The 17,027-nt window shown below is 44.0% G+C and overlaps 1 protein-coding gene across 4 annotated transcripts in view; it reads right to left on the bottom strand.

The window, feature by feature from the left end:
• Positions 1 to 17,027, bottom strand: part of MTUS1 (microtubule associated scaffold protein 1) — a 183,972-nt gene that overhangs the window by 19,460 nt on the left and 147,485 nt on the right. For all 4 annotated transcript variants that reach the window (XM_055416490.2, XM_055416492.2, XM_055416491.2 and 1 more), the window contains one exon: positions 9,630 to 9,696. In XM_055416490.2, coding sequence (XP_055272465.2) covers positions 9,630 to 9,696 — 67 coding nt within the window. The remainder of the gene's footprint in view (positions 1 to 9,629; positions 9,697 to 17,027) is intronic.

The raw sequence follows: 17,027 nt of genomic DNA on the forward strand, positions 1-17,027 counted from the left end.
CCCTTTTTTAAAGTTAAATGCTACTTAGTGGAGAGGCCAGTGTCCACAGAACCACAGAAGGGCAGGGACCTACCCCATCAACAACTAGCATGTCCAGCTTTCTGCAGATCGGTTCCCTGATATGCCAGGTAGTACTGAATATCCCCTGCTCTGCTGACCTTAGAGTCTGGTGAGGACAGAGTGAAAGAGTGTTCTACTGTGTACAGTGGGTCTTCACAGACTGTCTGCAGAAAGATGATCTACTCGTGAAAGCCCCAGGCTCTGCTTGTTCGCAGGACCAAGAAATCTGGCAGCTATGTGAGAGAGACAAAGGTCTGTCCCTAAATTTGAAAATTAGTTAAGAAAGAGCTTTCAGATTGCTCTTGTAATGATGTGAATTGACATGAATTGATTTCAAAAAGCTTCCACGAATCACACACAACTTACTAGGAATTTCCTTCCACAAACCGCCTGCACCATCCAATCCATTCTCCCATACATAATACCACCTTCCCTTTAAAACTCAGTTTATCCTTTACCAAGCGCTTTCATGCTTATTTCAGGTAATATAATCATGTCTTGAGTTAATAACACAGGTGTTATCTGAAATCTCACTCTACTAGACCAGAGAGGGAACGGACATGGCAAGGCTGGGTCTAGAACTCAATCTACTCAGCCCTTCTCAGTGCAGGTCCCGCAGCACAGAACACGGAACCCGATCGCAGTGGCTATTTTCTCAACTCGAAATGCATTAAAAGAGAAGTTCATTCTTTCATACAATGGACACCTCAGAGGAAAAGGGCTTAATTCTCTAGTGGAAGCGAGAGGGTCTGCAAGGTAGGGTAGGTAAAAAAAAAAAAACCAAACCAATATTTCCCCCCCTACACTGATTAGTCCTGACGAAATCTGATTTGCATGCAGGATGAAGGTCTGGCCCAGTCATAGATTTTAGGAGAGAGGTGCCAGCTGGGCCTCCATGGAGCCTGGGGCTCTCGCTGCCAATAAACGTTTGAAAAGGCTCTGCTGTTTTTCAACTGTCTCACTAGCCAACAACATGCTGCAAAACAGATGCTCTCATCATCACAACAGCAAACATTCCATGGACCAATCAAAACGTTTTAGGCTTGAAAAGTGGATCTGAGTCAAAAGTCTGGCTGAATATAACCAGCATAAATGTTCCAAGCTTCAGGCCCAAGGCAAGTGAGTTAAGATTTTAAGGAAATCACATTTCAATCAAAAGAATAAAGGTTCTTTTATTCTAATAAAAGAATAAACTAACATAAGTGTTAATAAAAGGTGAGTCCGATACTATTCTGCCTGTCCTCTCTGATGATTCATTTTCAGGGGTCAAAGTTCAAAGGGGCAGATCAAAGTTATTGATCTGCAAATTATTTGGAAGCCTAAGTATGAGAATGAACTCGGTTCAGTTGGAGCTCTCTGGTATTATTCTCTTACTGTGGTCACTTAAATCTTACATATATATTACATTAAATAAACAACATCCTGGAAGCTAGTGTGCTCTCAGAGTGTGGTCCAGGGAGCACTTGCATCAAGTCACCAGGATGATCATCACAAATGGACTCCTCCATCCCAAGCCACCCAAGTCAGAACTGGAAATCTCCTTTTTAACCTGGCCTATTTTATTACACAGTGAAGTCTGAGAACCACTGTTCCACACAAATGATTGAAGTCAGGAAAAACCAGACATATCAGAACTAAACAAGGACAAGTGAGGAAAAAGACCAGGATGCGGAGGAAGACTCAAGAGGCTTTCAGAAAAGACATGCTTGGTAAATACTGTCCATTGTTACAGGTGAAAGAACATAACCTTTCATTTACTGAGACAGCCAGCCAGATCTCAGTTCAGGACAGACAGATGCGGATAGAAAAAAAGAAAGCCAAATATGAGACAGAATCCACTCCATCTTCAACCAACTCAGTGAGATAAAGATTTCTGTTTTGGATCACTCATTATTAGAGAAATGCAAATCAAAACTACAATGAGGTATTACCTCCCATCTGTCAGAACGGCCACCATCAAAAAAATCCACAAACAATAAATTCTGGAGAGGGTGTGGAGGAAAGGGAACCCTCGTGCACTGTTGGTAGGAATGAAAATTGATATAGCCATTATGGAAGGCAGTATGGAGATTCCTTAAAAAACAAGGAATAAAACCACCATAAGATTCAACAATCCCATTACTGGGCATAAACCCTCAGGAAACCAAAATTTTAAAAGACACTCAGACCCCGATGTTCACTGCAGTACTATATACAATAGCTAGGACATGGAAACATCTCTATTGACAGATGAATGGATAAAGAAGCTGTGGTACATATACACAATGGAGTAATACTCGGCCATAAAAAGGAATGCATTTGAGTCATTGCTAATGAGGTAGATGAACCTAGAGCCTATTATACAGAGTGAAGCAAGTCAGAAAGAGAAAAACAAATATTGTATATTAACACATACATACCGAATTGAGAAAGATGGTACTGATGAACCTATTTACAGGGCAGCAATGGAGACGCAGACATAGCGAACAGACTTATGGACACAGGGAGGCGGGTAGGAAGGAGAGGTTGGGGCAAATGGAGAGTAGCACAGAACCATACACTAACATATGTAAAATAGAGAGCTAGTGGGGATTTGCAGGATGACCAGGGAACTCAAACTGGGGCCCTGTAACAATCTAAAGGAGAGGGATGAGGTGGGAGGGAGGCTCATGAGGGAGGAGCCATATGTATACTCATGGCTGGTCCATGTTGATGTATGGCAGAAACCAACACAGTATGGTAATTATCCTTCAATTAAATAAATTTTTAAAAAAGAATTCTGTTTGGGCATACAGTTGTTTTTCACTATATATATTAATAGATTTTTCATTAAAGCCCACTTCAAAAATTACTTCTGGAATTCTGCAACTCCAAGGTGACTTAACTGTCAAAGAGTTTTAAAATTATTTTAAACATATAACGTTGTTAAACCACGACTATACACAAAACTGTGTCAGCGAAGAGCTGACTCATTGGAAAAGACCCTGATGCTGGGAAAGACTGAAGGCGGGAGAAGGGGACAACAGAGGATGAGATGGTTGGATGGCATCACTGACTCAATAGACATGAATTTCAGTAAACTCCAGGAACTGGTGATGGACAGGGAGGCCTGGCATGCTGCAGACCATGGGGTCACAAAGAGTCGGACACGACTAAGTGACTGAACTGAACTGTACACAAAACTAGTGAAAGAATTAACACATTCCATAAAGGTGTGAGGAATACACAAGTTCACAGACACAGTCAGGCATTGATTAGACAATGTGTACAGTGCTTTTGGCAGAGCCATGTCACTTTTCCCTAGTACCTAAAAAGATTTTTTCATCTAATAATACTTCTTGAACTCTTAACTTGAATAAAAGGATTCCAGAAGTAATTATCAATGCAAACTGGTGGTTCATAACCAATGATTCCCCAATCTTTCAAATATTTGGTTGCACCATGGTTTCTTTTTTGTGATCAACAGGTGTTTGGTGGTCTAGCCCTCCTGGGTTTTTATCCAGGGGCTTTTCTTTTTAATACTGACCTTAAAAAAGTTACATAACCGTTAAACCTCAATTTCTTCCTTTCTCCCTTTTTTTCTTTCTATAAAATGCAAACCAGTAGAGATGAACACTGATGTTAGGAAAGAGCGGGCACCCAATAAATGCTGTTGCCAAACCTATCATTTTTATACACAGAAAGCAAAGTCAACTAGTCTTTTATGCCATTATTATAAGAAGCCAGGAATCTTTGGTGAATATAAGGGTTAAAATCTCATTTGTATCATGATATAAAAACAATCAGGACAGGGACTTCACTAGCAGTCCTGTGGTTAAGACTCTGGACTTCCAATGCAAGGGACATGGGTTTGATCCCTGGACAGGGAACTAAGAAGCCTCATGCTGCATAGTGCAGCAAAACAAAAACAATCAGGACAAGATGTGAGTTAGCTATTATTTCTGATGGCTAAAGAATAATTGTGAAATACAAACTAACTTTTATTGATTTAGATTAAAAATGTGATTCCATTCATTAAGGTTAATAAAACAATAGGAATCACAGAGGATCATAATTATGGCTCTCCATTACACCAACATGACCCTGGAAAGAATCAGAATGACACATTTATTCCTTATCTCAGAGGCCAAATGTTTGCTGTGGATTATGTAGACCATTAAATTGAACTGCAATTTATTTCAAGGGCTGACATTTTCAAAACGACCTGATTAACTGGGATTGTCAGGCATAATGTAAAATGTTTCCAAGAGAATTACAGCTCATCTTACATTATTACTTATTTTTAACAGTTTAGAGAAAGATACCTGTGTACAGAAACCATTAAGTATTAGCATATTATAAGGATAAAACCCACTTTCCTTAGCTCTCATCCTCAGCAATGACGTCATTCATTCATCCTCTGAGTCAATGTACTAAGCCCAGAAATACTAAGTGCCAGGCACAAGGTACTAACTGGTAGAGCTACACAGATGAAGGACATACTGGCCTTGGCCTTGAGGTGCTCACAGCTCCGGACTAAATACCTGTAAGAGGTACCTTGAAGAGTATAGTAGGAGATGCAATTCATGTGTCTGAAAGAGCTGGGTGAAACTCAACTGAAGACAAAATATTTTAGCTGGGACTTTAAAAATAGGTAATGAGAAGAAGGAGAGTGGGGACACAGAAAGATAGTTGGAAGATAGAAGAGAGCCTTTCAGAGAGGGGGATGTGTGCCCAAGAAGCACAAGGGCTTCCCAGGTGGCGCTTGTGGTAAAGAGCCCGCCTGCCAGTTCTGAAGATGTGAAGAGATGTGTTCTTTCCCTGGGTTGGGAAGAACCCCTTGAGAAAGGCAAGGCAACCCACTCTAATATTCTTGCCTGGAGAATCCCTTGTACAGAGGAGCCTGGTGGGCTACAGTCCATAGGGTCTCAAAGAGTCGGGCACGACTGAAATGACTTGGCATGCAGGCAAAAAAGCACAAAAGAGGTGTGAATGAGCCTGTGGCTGGGACCCGGGGGGGAAAAGGAGGTGTGCAGAGAGGAATGAGGGTCAGACACCATGAAGCTGCACCAGAAACATACGGTCACATCACACAGGTTGGCTTTAGTATGTTTGGACTTCATCCCCAAATGGGGGTCTACTTATGTTTGCTAAAAGTGTCCGCTAGAGGACAAACATGTGACTTATTACAAGTCTAGTCCTGGTAGCATTTGGAGAAGAGAGAAGCAGGCCTGGAGGCAAGGTGATCTGCTGGGTGACCACTGGGATACACTGCAGGTGAGAAATTATGGGGCCTAAATCAGGACGGTCAGGAGGGGCCAGTCTGAACATTTAGAGCACAGATGGGTATCGTGTGGAGGAGGAGGATCATGACCTTAGTTGGTAGCTTGGGCGGTAAGTGAATAACAATCCGCTGAAGAAGGTGATGAACAGACTGAGGTTTCAGCAAGGAGGCACTTCAGAGGATTCACAGAGCGAGGGGCTGGGAGTCAGGAAGTCTGATTACACTAGCCTGACTTTTCCAGAGGCAGCTCTCCACTGGGAAATATGTGATCTGCAGCTTGGGAAGGAGAAGACTACAAAAATAAATCCGAGTCATCAACCTACAGGTTGTAGCTGAAACCATGGGAATGGACAGGAAAACAGCTGACCGTAACAGCCTTACAATGACATTATTTAAGGGGTGAATGAAATGAGGCTCTGTCCACTCAGAAGACCCATTGTCATTAATCATGAGCATATGAAGACTGGGAGGCAAAATAGCAAAGTGTATCCCAAGCACTTGTAATGTATTGGAAAGGGATCCATCACATCTCGTTTTTCCATTTGAAAGTCAAGAGAAAAAAATAGCCTGTCCTAAGGGATTTCTAATAATATTTAGCTGAATTACTACTCTTTTCTGCAGTACAGGCTTCCCAGGTGGCTCAGTGGGTAAAGAATCTGCCTGCAAAGCAGGAGATGCAGGTTCGATCCCTGGGTTGGGAAGATCCCCTGGAGGAGGGCATGGAAACTCACTCCAGTATTCTTGCCTGGAGAATCCCCATGGACAGAGGAGCCTACCGGGCTACAGTCCATGGGGTTATACAGGTTAGTCTGCAGTGTAGTCTCTGCCATCATAAAACAGCAAATCGATTACTACACAGCCGTCAACTGCACACATCTTACTATTTATTGGGTTGGCCAAGAAGTTCACTCAGATTTTTCCATAACACTTGGTGGTAGTCACTCTGCAACAAGTTACCTCATGCAGTCCTCATGGCTGCCCTTAAAAAGGCAGGCAAAGGTTACTGCCATTTTACAGAGAAAGAAATTGGGACAGAGGATGTGTGCTATGTCTCCCCCACCCGAGCTCATCTAGCTACCAAAGATCTGAATGTGGAGAGTATGACCACACAGTCTAGACACTTTATACCACTGCCTGACATGTTAATGCTCAAAATTCTCCAAGCCAGGCTTCAGCAATATGTGAATCGTGAACTTCCAGATGCTCAAGCTGGTTTTAGAAAAGGCAGAGGAACCAGAGATCAAATTGCCAACATCCACTAGATCATCGAAAAAGCAAGAGTGTTCCAGAAAAACATCTATTTCTGCTTTATTGACTATGCCAAAGCCTTTGACTCTGTGGATCACAACAAACTGTGGAACATTCTGAAAGAGATGGGAATACCAGACCACCTGACCTGCCTCCTGAGAAACCTGTATGCAGGTCAGGAAGCAAAGTTAGAACTGGACATGGAACAACAGACTGGTTCCAAATAGGAAAAGGAGTACGTCAAGGCTGTATATTGTCACCCTGCTTATTTAACTTATATGCAGACTACATCATGAGAAATGCTGAGCTGGAGGAAGCACAAGCTGGAATCCAGATTGCCGGGAGAAATATCAATAACCTCAGATATGCAGATGACACCACCCTTATGGTAGAAAGTGAAGAAGAACTAAAGTGCTTCTTGATGAAAGTGAAAGAGGAGAGTGAAAAAGTTGGCTTAAAGCTCAACATTCAAAAAACTAAAATCATAGCATCCAGTCCCATCACTTCATGGCAAACAGATGGGGAAATAGTGGAAACAGTGGCTGACTTTATTTTTGGGGGCTCCAAAATCACTGCAGATGGTGACTGCAGCCATGAAATTAAAAGATACTTGCTCCTTGGGAGAAAAGTTATGACCAACCTAGACAGCATATTAAAAAGCAGAAACATTACTTCGTCAACAAAGGTCCATCTAGTCAAGGCTATGGTTTTTCCAGTAGTTATGTATGGATGTGAGAGCTGGACTGTAAAGAAAGCTGAACACCGAAGAATTGATGCTTTTGAACTGTGGTTTTGGAGAAGACTCTTGAGAGTCCCTTGGACTGCAAGGAGATCCAACCAGGAGATCAGTCCTGGGTGTTCACTGGAAGGACTGATGTTGAAGTTGAAACTCCAACACTTTGGCCACCTGATGCGAAGAGCTGACTCATTGGAAAAGACCCTGATGTTGGGAAAGATTGAGGGCAGGAGGAGAAGGGAACTTCAGAGGATGAGATGGTTGGATGGGATCACCGACTCAATGGACATGGGTTTGAGTGAACTCCGGGAGTTGATGATGGACAGGGAGGCCTGGGGTGCTGTGGTTCACGGGGTCACAAAGAGTTGGACATATTGAGCGACTGAACTGAACTGAACTTACATGTTAAAACTGAGCGGTAAACTTTGCTATGTTAACTTCTTGCTCTTGCAGCTCATGGTATCATCAGTTAAACTGGCAGCTTCAAGAGCATTCTTCCTGGACTGTTTCATCAGAGTGAAGATTACAGGCTTCTCTCTCCTCCCCTCATGGGACCAAAACCCTCCCCCAGATGCTCCACGCTGGTACTTGAGCAGTTCGATCTGATTCACCAGCAGTATTGCCACACTTCCTGAGAGGCCAGCCTTGGGTGACCGGATGATACGGACCGGCCAACCACGCCTCCCGCACTCCAAGAGCAGCAGGAAAGCCACACGAGGGCATCGGGTCCTTATCACAGATGGGAGTGGGTGCCAACGGCCACAGCTACTTCCTGTCGGGCTAAGTGACTAACTGGAGGTGCTGAGTACCTGGGTCCGTTGGGATCATGGAATCGTGCCGCCATCGACTGAAAGGTGAAAAGAGGATTCCCCCATTCAAACTGACTGAACGAGAACAGTGTTCCCTTGGCGTGTCTGCCTTGTCTTGCGGGGGGAGGCTGAAACGTGAACCCCCAGGGAGGCTCCTCTCCACCTCTACTGGGTTAGAGCGAACCCTGAAATGCACACAAAAGGCCTCTTTCCTGATCTGCTGCCCCTATATCCATTACATGATTTAAGGCACAGACAAAAGCAAGTTAAGCTGGTCGCCTGGATAATCAAAAGGGCAGCAGTCACATTCAGGGACCTGGCAGAGAGCCTCAAGCGTCTCTGGGAGCTGGGTTGTTTCTTATCTGTGGTTTCCTTGAACTGTTTTCCTAGAACTCTCAAGTCTTTGGGGTCCTGAAGGCCTGTCTGTCTTACAACTACTCTTCCATAAACAGTCCTCCTTCCTAAGGTCAGGAGAAAATGATGCCTCAGGCTAGGCATCAGGGTGAGCCAGGGGTCTGGCGCTGCTCTGCATCGGGAGGTGAAAAGAGAAGAGGGAATACAGAGGCAAGGCTTAACCCCAAGTTCACGGCTCCTTAATCTTTGACCGGGTGTGGTGGGAAGGCAGGGTGGGGGCGAACTTAAGCATGTTCAAGTGCCAGCAAATTATATTGACACTGTTTAAACTCTGATGCTGTCCACAGAAAAAGGAGCCATCTCCCCCAGAACTAGACTGAATGCCGTTTTCATCGCTGGCTGTTGCCTTTGCATTATTTATACACGTACCCACACACACACACACACACACACACACACACACACACACACGGAAAACCGCAAAGGGCCAGGAATGCAGTCTTTCAGTGAAAGATTCCAGCAAAGTCTGAAGTGACTGCAGCCAGCAGACTGTCTAGAGCTGCAGAGGACGGGGCTCGGCACGGCAGTCAGGCCACTCCAGCCCGCGGGCTCAGGAAGGAAAGGCAGTACTGCCTCTGTCTCGTGAAGCCAGGACTCTTCCAGAAAAGAACGAGAAGACAGTACAGCCTGGGGATGGGGGGCCCCCAGGGTAATGGCGAGTGCTGCAGATCTGAGACGCACCTGGCACCCGGTGGAACTGGGTCCGATGGGGAGACTAGCCCAGGATGTACCTTCTGTCAACATCATGCTCTCTCCTCACAGACCACTCTAACATGAAAAATGGTTCAGGAAAAAAAATAAAAAACAAAAACCTGATGGAATTATTGAACAGGAATTCACACAATTACAAAAACCAGTCTGCCCCTCTTTTCAGGAAGAGAAATGGTTTGGTCATCAGAAACTCTGCTCGGCTTAGTCAGATCAGTGCCCGGAATTCTGTGAACTTGAGGTCGAGCTGCCAAGATTCAACAGAAACATCGACAGGAGGAAGTGTCTGTACAGACACCAGAGTGAGGGGCTAACAGCCAGGGTGCGACTCCGGGCATCGCGCAGAGAGAGAACCAGCTTGGCCGACTTCCCCCAACCCTGGAACTTTAAAGGAAGATAAAAAAGCTCTTACCTAGCTCTCCCCGGAGGTTGACAAGTTCTTGAGATAGGGTTTTGTTTTGTTTCAGTGCTTCCTCTCGCTGTGGAAAACACACATCAAGTTACTAATGTTTTCAAGAGGGTCCCTTTTCAGTAAAGCACACACACTAGTTATCACCAGGAAAATGAGACTCAGAATTGAGAAGCCAAGATATGAATCATTTAGGTTAAACAGTTTGTGTTGTTAAAAAAACACAGATGTCCCTTAGTTGTTAAGGAAATTCACATCGCAAAAAGTCTGTATTTTTTCAGGTTCCTGGCGAAACTTGCGTTGGAGGCACTGAATGGCCCGTTTTAAAAATATTGACTTTGAGCCATGCTTCATTGCCAATCCCAGAACCTTTCTGCTGATGCATACTGTACTTCAGACGTAATGCACTCTCCTCCTCCAAGGGCAATGAAGGCCTCATCAGTGAAAGATAAATATTTAATGTTCTAAACATATGTACTTCCATGTACTTTGCTCTATATTTGCAAATACAAAACTTTCCTTAGGAGCAGGACAGTCCTTTACTTCTAAAAGGAAGACACACAAGTCTGTTATACACCTCTGGTCAAAATAATAATAACCCCTTAAAGACACAATGAAATTAATTTTACTCTGCTCCACATTATTTTCTAAGGATGATGCTATGTCCGATTGGCTCTCTAAGATGTTAGAGAAACGTGTCAAAGAAAACCAGGTTGCTCTTTCAGAATTAAAAAAAAAAAAAAGCAATGATCAGTCTTGCAAAAGAGAACAATTTCCAAGTTACCAGCAACTCATAGCAAGCACACAGACACACATCCTTGTATGAATACAGCAAGGAGATACAGTTTCTTAACAGGCAGACTCCCTCCCACCTGCGCGTTAAGGAAGGAGAAGGCAGAATTCACAGCTCTCTGGAAATGCCCCTGCTGGGACCGCCCAGGACCCAGCTCCCACCGCCCTGCCCGAGGCTAGATGTCCGCGCTGCGGACCGAGATCACGGGACCGGCCTTTGCAGGGGAAGAGTTGCTTGTCATTCAGAGCATTTCCCCCTGCTAAGATCAGACAACCTCTGCCTGCCTGCCTGACATTCTTCCAGAAAACCGCTAGAAATAAATCCGAATTACCCTTGTTGCCGCACACGGAGGATACAGGCACATTTTGCTGCCGGAGCAGCCCATTTTCCAGCTTCTGTCTCCAACTCCCCCCACCCCCCAGCGCCGGCCGAGAAGCGCACAGGTGGCCACTCCACCCACCGGGCCGGTCCGTCTACATTCAAAGCTCCGCCAGGAGGAGCGCCATTGGTCCTTGCCCGGCCTTACTCACGTCCTGCAGGTTGGCGTGTGTGCTTCGGACGCCTGTCCTCCCAGGAGCTGATGCTGCAGCTTCTGCCTTTGGCACCGGCAGCCCGCGATTACTTAAAGCCACAGCCCTTCATTTATGAGAAACCAGAGCCAGACCTTAGGCTGATCGATTGCCACTTACTTAAATATCAACTGGTCCAGTGGAAAGAAAAACCAAGCTCCTCTGCAGTGGATAATGGAGTTATTTTTAGATGTGTGCGCCTGTTTTATGCCCCTCTCTAATTGAGGTCATTAGATGATTATTCTTGCTAATAGAAAAAGGAAATTTGTTCTTCAAAACCTTTGTGCTAAGTGAGTTATGAAAGAGGAGACGAATGGCTGTGTGTTGTGACTTAGAATTTAATGTGACATTGTAAAATGAATGCTTTTTCCCAGAAAAATTAGCTCGAATGCTTACAACATGGTCCACTGGCATTTTAAGAAGTGTGACCTGCTGATTTGAGAGTTGGCGATCAGATCTATTTTATGTTTGTTTGTGTTTTTTTTGTTTTTTACTGTGTAGTCGTTTCTCACTAAAAAGGTAGGGAAGTTAACGATACACTAGCACTGTTGTGGCCATTTAACGGTGACTGGAATTTAAGCACAAATGAGTACATTTTGGCCTTAATGGTATTCTAAATGCTTGATTTTTAGAATGCAGTATGAGGTTGTTCTGAAAACACAATTCAATGAGTCCGAGGTTTTTAAGTGAACAAGTAATGAGTTTCCTGATGTAGAAATTAAAGTTTGAGGGAAATCAAGCTGGATGAAATGGGGAGAAACGTGAATAAAAATATCTATACTATAAAAGTAAGTTGGTATAACATTTCTAGGAATAATTTTGTGAAAAGTCTCATATCCTATCACAAGTATTTACCAGGCCATCTTTTTGCTTATTAAAGGGGACTTGGGGGCAAGTAATTTCAGTACGGTTGAAATCTGAGGTTGATTGGATCCCTGATGTGGAACCTGTGAGTACCGAGGACCAGCTGTACTATATCATTTTATATGAGTGTATATGAGGACCCGGGTGTCCATGGATTCTGGCATCTGTTGTTGGGGGATGCGAGCGGGGAGGACTGTCCGGAACCAACCCCACAGATATCAAGGGCTGACTGTACCCATATGGACATTCCCCCAACTCTACTGCACTCAACCTGCCTCAATGCCCAGAAGTTGGGATCTCCCTGGTGGTCCAGTGGTTTAAGACTTCGCCTTCCAACGTAGGGGGTTCATGTTCAATCCCTGGTTGGGAAACTAAGATCCCACATGCTTCTCAGCCAAAACACCAAAACATAAAACAGAAACAATATTGTAACACATTCAATAAAGACTTTAAAAATGGTCCACATTAAGAAAACAGTGTCCGGAAATCATCGGTATCTTCCAACCCCTGGCAATCCCAGTGATAGTAACAGGACAATTCATGAAGTCATTTTGGGCTCTTCTTTAATGGGCTGCACCAAAGTCAGTCCATTCTTTCTTCTGAATGTGTCTTGAATCCATTTTTCTATTAATACTGCCTCCATTCTAGTCCTGATCCTTGCCAACCCCACCCTGAACATGGAAAGCCTTTCTCCACACTGTTTTGCAGAGGATTAGTAGATTTCATCTCATATTCTTGGTACATATAAGTGTCCCTGCTCAATGAGAGCCCTCCATTGAGTGCATAAAGAATAAGCTTCCAGAGGCAGCTCTCTCTGAGCCCGCCCATGCGTCTATCCAAATGTACTCTTTTCCTAGTAAACACTTTAGTTGTTTCACTAAAAAAAAAAAAAAATTGAAAAAAAAAATACTTCCATGAACCTCAATCACCCAGCTCCTGTTTAGATGACCCACTCTGCTTCTAAGTTGGGCTTGCCATGCACGTCCCATCTCCGCAAGCTGGAATGCCCGGTCTTCTGTAATTGACCCATTTTATAAGCCTTCAGGGAATACTAATAGTCAATCATAGATACCACTGCCTTCCCCACATGCCTAGACAGGACATTTATCCTTCTGAATTGGTTGGCAGGTTATTAATCAGTACCAATTAGCCAAGTACCATTCCAGATGCTGGGGAAAATAAGGAAAAAACTGAAGACATGGGTACAATGTCTGAAAGAAGCTTGGGGGCTACGTAGAGCTAAAACATCCAGGCCCCATAAGTCAAGGCAGACGACCTCATATGAGGGACCACGGTAGTGGATAATGGAAAAACCAAGGGCTTTTGATCCTGCGTGAAACGCCGACCACAGCGCCCGAATAAGGATAAGCATGTGCTCAGTGGTAGTTTCTGTCTGACTCTCCTGGGAGCTTGCCCTTTAAGACATTTACCCTTTGTAGATGACAAAATGGATTTTGTCACTTAGATATTGATTGCCTGTTTCTTTTTGTTTACCTGCTCATATATCAGTGTTCCTGTCTTAGACTTCTATGGTCCAGATAACAAGATTCTCTTTGTATTGTAACATGCAGAATTTCACACAATGTGGTGGGGGGGGGGGTGGAGAGAGAGGTGGGAATCTGGTTGGAAAAAATGCTTTTATGCTCATGCATTACAGATATGAAGTGCTCCAAGGGGGAAAAAAAATGAACTCACCATAATTTAATTATGAGTCCCCGGGACACAGGCACTTAGTCTCTGGCTGTCATCCCATCGGTGAGCCTCGATTTGCTAGCTTGGGAGCAGTCAATAGCACAAGGGACTTTGCAGCAAAGAGCCAGGTCTGATGGCTCAGATGTAGGCTCTCTCTGACCTCCTCCATCCCCACAATGAATTGTGTCTACTTTTCTGAGTCTGAGACATTTTTACTTTTAGAGTGCTAGTGTCAATCAAAATTCATCTTTGTTTAGGTGTCACTTTGGGTTAGATTCCACTTTCAAAAATATTGGAGGCACACTGAATAACTGGTCAGATGTGTGGGGGTGGGTGGGGGGTTGTAGCTGGAAACTTTTATGGAAAAATTGGGATTACTGCCATCAACACTGTCCTTCACTTGGCCTGTATGCACAGAACACTTAACAGCCATGCAAGGATAAACCAAGAATCAGAACAAACTAAAACTAACAACAGTGTGTCCTCTGAGAAACAGAAAGGGTGGTATTGATTACCAGATTCATGAGACAAGCATTAGAACTTCTACTCTGTAATGAATGATTGTTGTAGTTGTTTAGTTGCTAAGTTGTGTCTGCCTCTGCGACCGCATGGACTGGGGTCCACCAGGCTCCTTGCCCATGGGGTTTTCCAGGCAAGAATATTAGAGTGGGTTGCCATGCCCTCTCTCCTCCAGGGGAAATGATGATGATATCTAATGAATGATGTCTACTACTAAAGTGGTAAAGCCATAGTCATTAAAGAGACTTGCAACAAATGGATAAGTGATAGTTCTAGGATTCCAACCACTTTTACATATAATTTAATGCTCTGAAGCTATTTAGAAAAACTTAGCAATAACAAGATAGATATGTATATGCAGATCTCTGTCTATCCGTATATCAATCACTTCTATAGTGGGTATAAGAGAACCAAAAGGTTAAGTAAAAATTTGGGGAAAAAAATGCTTAACTTCCCCCTTTGTTGTATCTTTCCTTCCCAACTATATTTTTAACAGTGCCCTGTACACATTAGGCAATCTGCAAATATTTGCTGATTGATTATAAAGAGCTAGAAAAGAGCAAAGAACATTTGTGTGAAGACTTTACAAGTCTCACCTTACATCTGGGATTCCACCCTCTTTATTGCCCTGTTTGTTCATTCAGATACACATTCCTGCCTGCTAAGCCCCTTCAGATGTGTTCCACTCTGTGTGACCCCACGGACTGTAGCCTGCCAGGTTCCTCCATCCATGGGATTCTCCAGGCAGAAATAGTGAAGTGGGTTGCGATTTCCTCCTCCAGGGGATCTTCCTGACCCAGGGATCAAATCTGTGTCTCCTGCACTGGCAGGCGGGTTCTTTACCACTAGCACCACCGTGTCTATTATGTATAAGGCACTGCCACAGCAGCCGGGTGGTTTCCTAAGAAAGCAGCAGACACAGATTCTGCTCTCAGGGAGCTTCCTATCTTAAAAAGTAAAAACAGCTGCAAAGTGGTGATGTAAACAGCCGACTCATTGGAAAAGACTCTGATGTTGGGAAAGACTGAAGGTAAAAGAAGAGCGCAGCAGAGGCTGAGATGGTTGGATTGTATCACCGAGGCAACGGACATGAACTTGGGTGAACTTCAGGAGACAGTGAGGGAGAGGGAGGCCTGGTGTGCCGCAGTCCATGGGGTCGCAAAGAGTCAAGCCAGGACTTTGTGACTGAACAACAAGTAGAGTGTGCCAGGGAAAAGGACGTGCTCCCAGAATCCAGAGAGGAGATAAAACAGAGCTATGGTGCTCCGTGATGACCTCGAGGGGTGGGGTGAGGCGTGGGCTGGAGGCAGGCTCAAGAGGAAGGGCATATATGTATACATATGGCTGATTCACAGTGTAGAGCAGAGCTAACTCAACATTGTAAAGCACTTAGAGCTCAATTAAAAATTTTTTTTAATTAAAAAATAAATAACACACAAAAAACCCCAGAACTAGAAGGACCAGGAAAGTCTTCATAAAAGAGTGTCTCTGAGTTGAATTTAAAGAAATTCAATGGAGTCACAATATATGGGCATTAGGACCTTAAAAAATTGGAGGTAAGATAAAATTCACAGACAGTACACAGAGCCATGAAGCTCACAGAGTCTGCCCTGCTGTGGATGAAAGCATCTCTCAGGGTGCCCGACCCAGTGAAATGTTTTCTCTGGTACTGGATCTAATCCTTCTGCAGCTGAGCAACTGACAGAATGTTTGGCTTGTGTTTAGGGGCCAAGTCATGTGGGAGGAAAGTATCTTCAAACGCTAGGACCACATGGAGCGTGGCAGGGGCATGCCACGTGGGGCACAGAGGGACTGAGAACACAGGTGGAGGGAGATGCCTGTGCCTTTGCTCACCGAGGGGCGCAGAGAGCAGGACGGCCTCATTACTGAATTTGCATTTTTAACTCTGGCAATTTGTATAACGAATCCATGTAAAGTAAATCCAGGTAGCAATGGGATGCTGCTGAAAGGAAGATCTGAACACATCGGTATTAGGGAGAAGGATGGTAACCCACTAATGGTATTAAACAAAGGATGAAAAAGGGCAGGAAGTTTGTAGAGGATTTGAGCAAGGTGATGGACATGGCTTTCTCTCTTTTTTTTTAACAAAAAACTACTTATTCGTTTGGCTGTGCTGGGTCTTAGCTGTGGCACACTGGATCTAGTTCCCTGACTATTTGCATCAGGTGGCCAAAGTACTGGAACTTCAGCTTCAGTATACCAGTCCCCCGGCATTGCAGTTCAGAGTCTTAGCCACAGGACCACCAGGGAAGTCCCTGTAGGGGATTCTGAGTTCATAGTGACCTAGCCTTTGGTTCAAGTCCTGGTGCTTCTTTTATCAGCTCTCTGATGATGGTCAAGTTACTCAACAGCTCTATGGCTCAATTTTCTTATTTATAATCTCCAACTTGTGTTTTTGGAGAGGATCTTATTAATAAGTGAGAATGTCTGGTTCTTAGTAAATACTCAACACATGTTAAATCCTTCCTGTTCCTCCTTTACCTTCCTGATTATACAGCTGGAGCACAGAGGCAGTGAGGGGAAGGCTGAAATGGGCAGCTTCTGCCAAATCATAGAGAGAATTTTATATTCCCTGTTACATACTGGAGTCATTCCAAAGAAGTATGTGAGCCATGCAGGTAGTTTTAATTTCCTAGTAGCCACATTTTTTAAGTTTGAAAGTTAAACTAATTTGACAATATATTTTATTTAACCCAGTATATCCAAATTATCAATTCAACATACAGTTAATAGAAAAATTATTAATGAGATATTTCATTGAATTGAAGCTGCTCAGTCATATCCGACTCTTTGTGACCCTGTGGACTGTATGTATCCTACCAGGCTCCTCCGTCCATGGGATTTTCCAGGCAAGAGTACTGGAGTGGGTTGCTGTTTCCTTCTCCAGAGGATCTTCTCAACCCAGGGATCGAGCCTGGGTCTCCTGCATTGTCAGCAGATGCT

The sequence above is a fragment of the Moschus berezovskii genome, chromosome 26, assembly GCF_049115385.1.
Source record: "Moschus berezovskii isolate FMDL1 chromosome 26, NW_MosBer_1.0, whole genome shotgun sequence".
In the NCBI taxonomy this organism is placed as follows: domain Eukaryota; kingdom Metazoa; phylum Chordata; class Mammalia; order Artiodactyla; family Moschidae; genus Moschus; species Moschus berezovskii.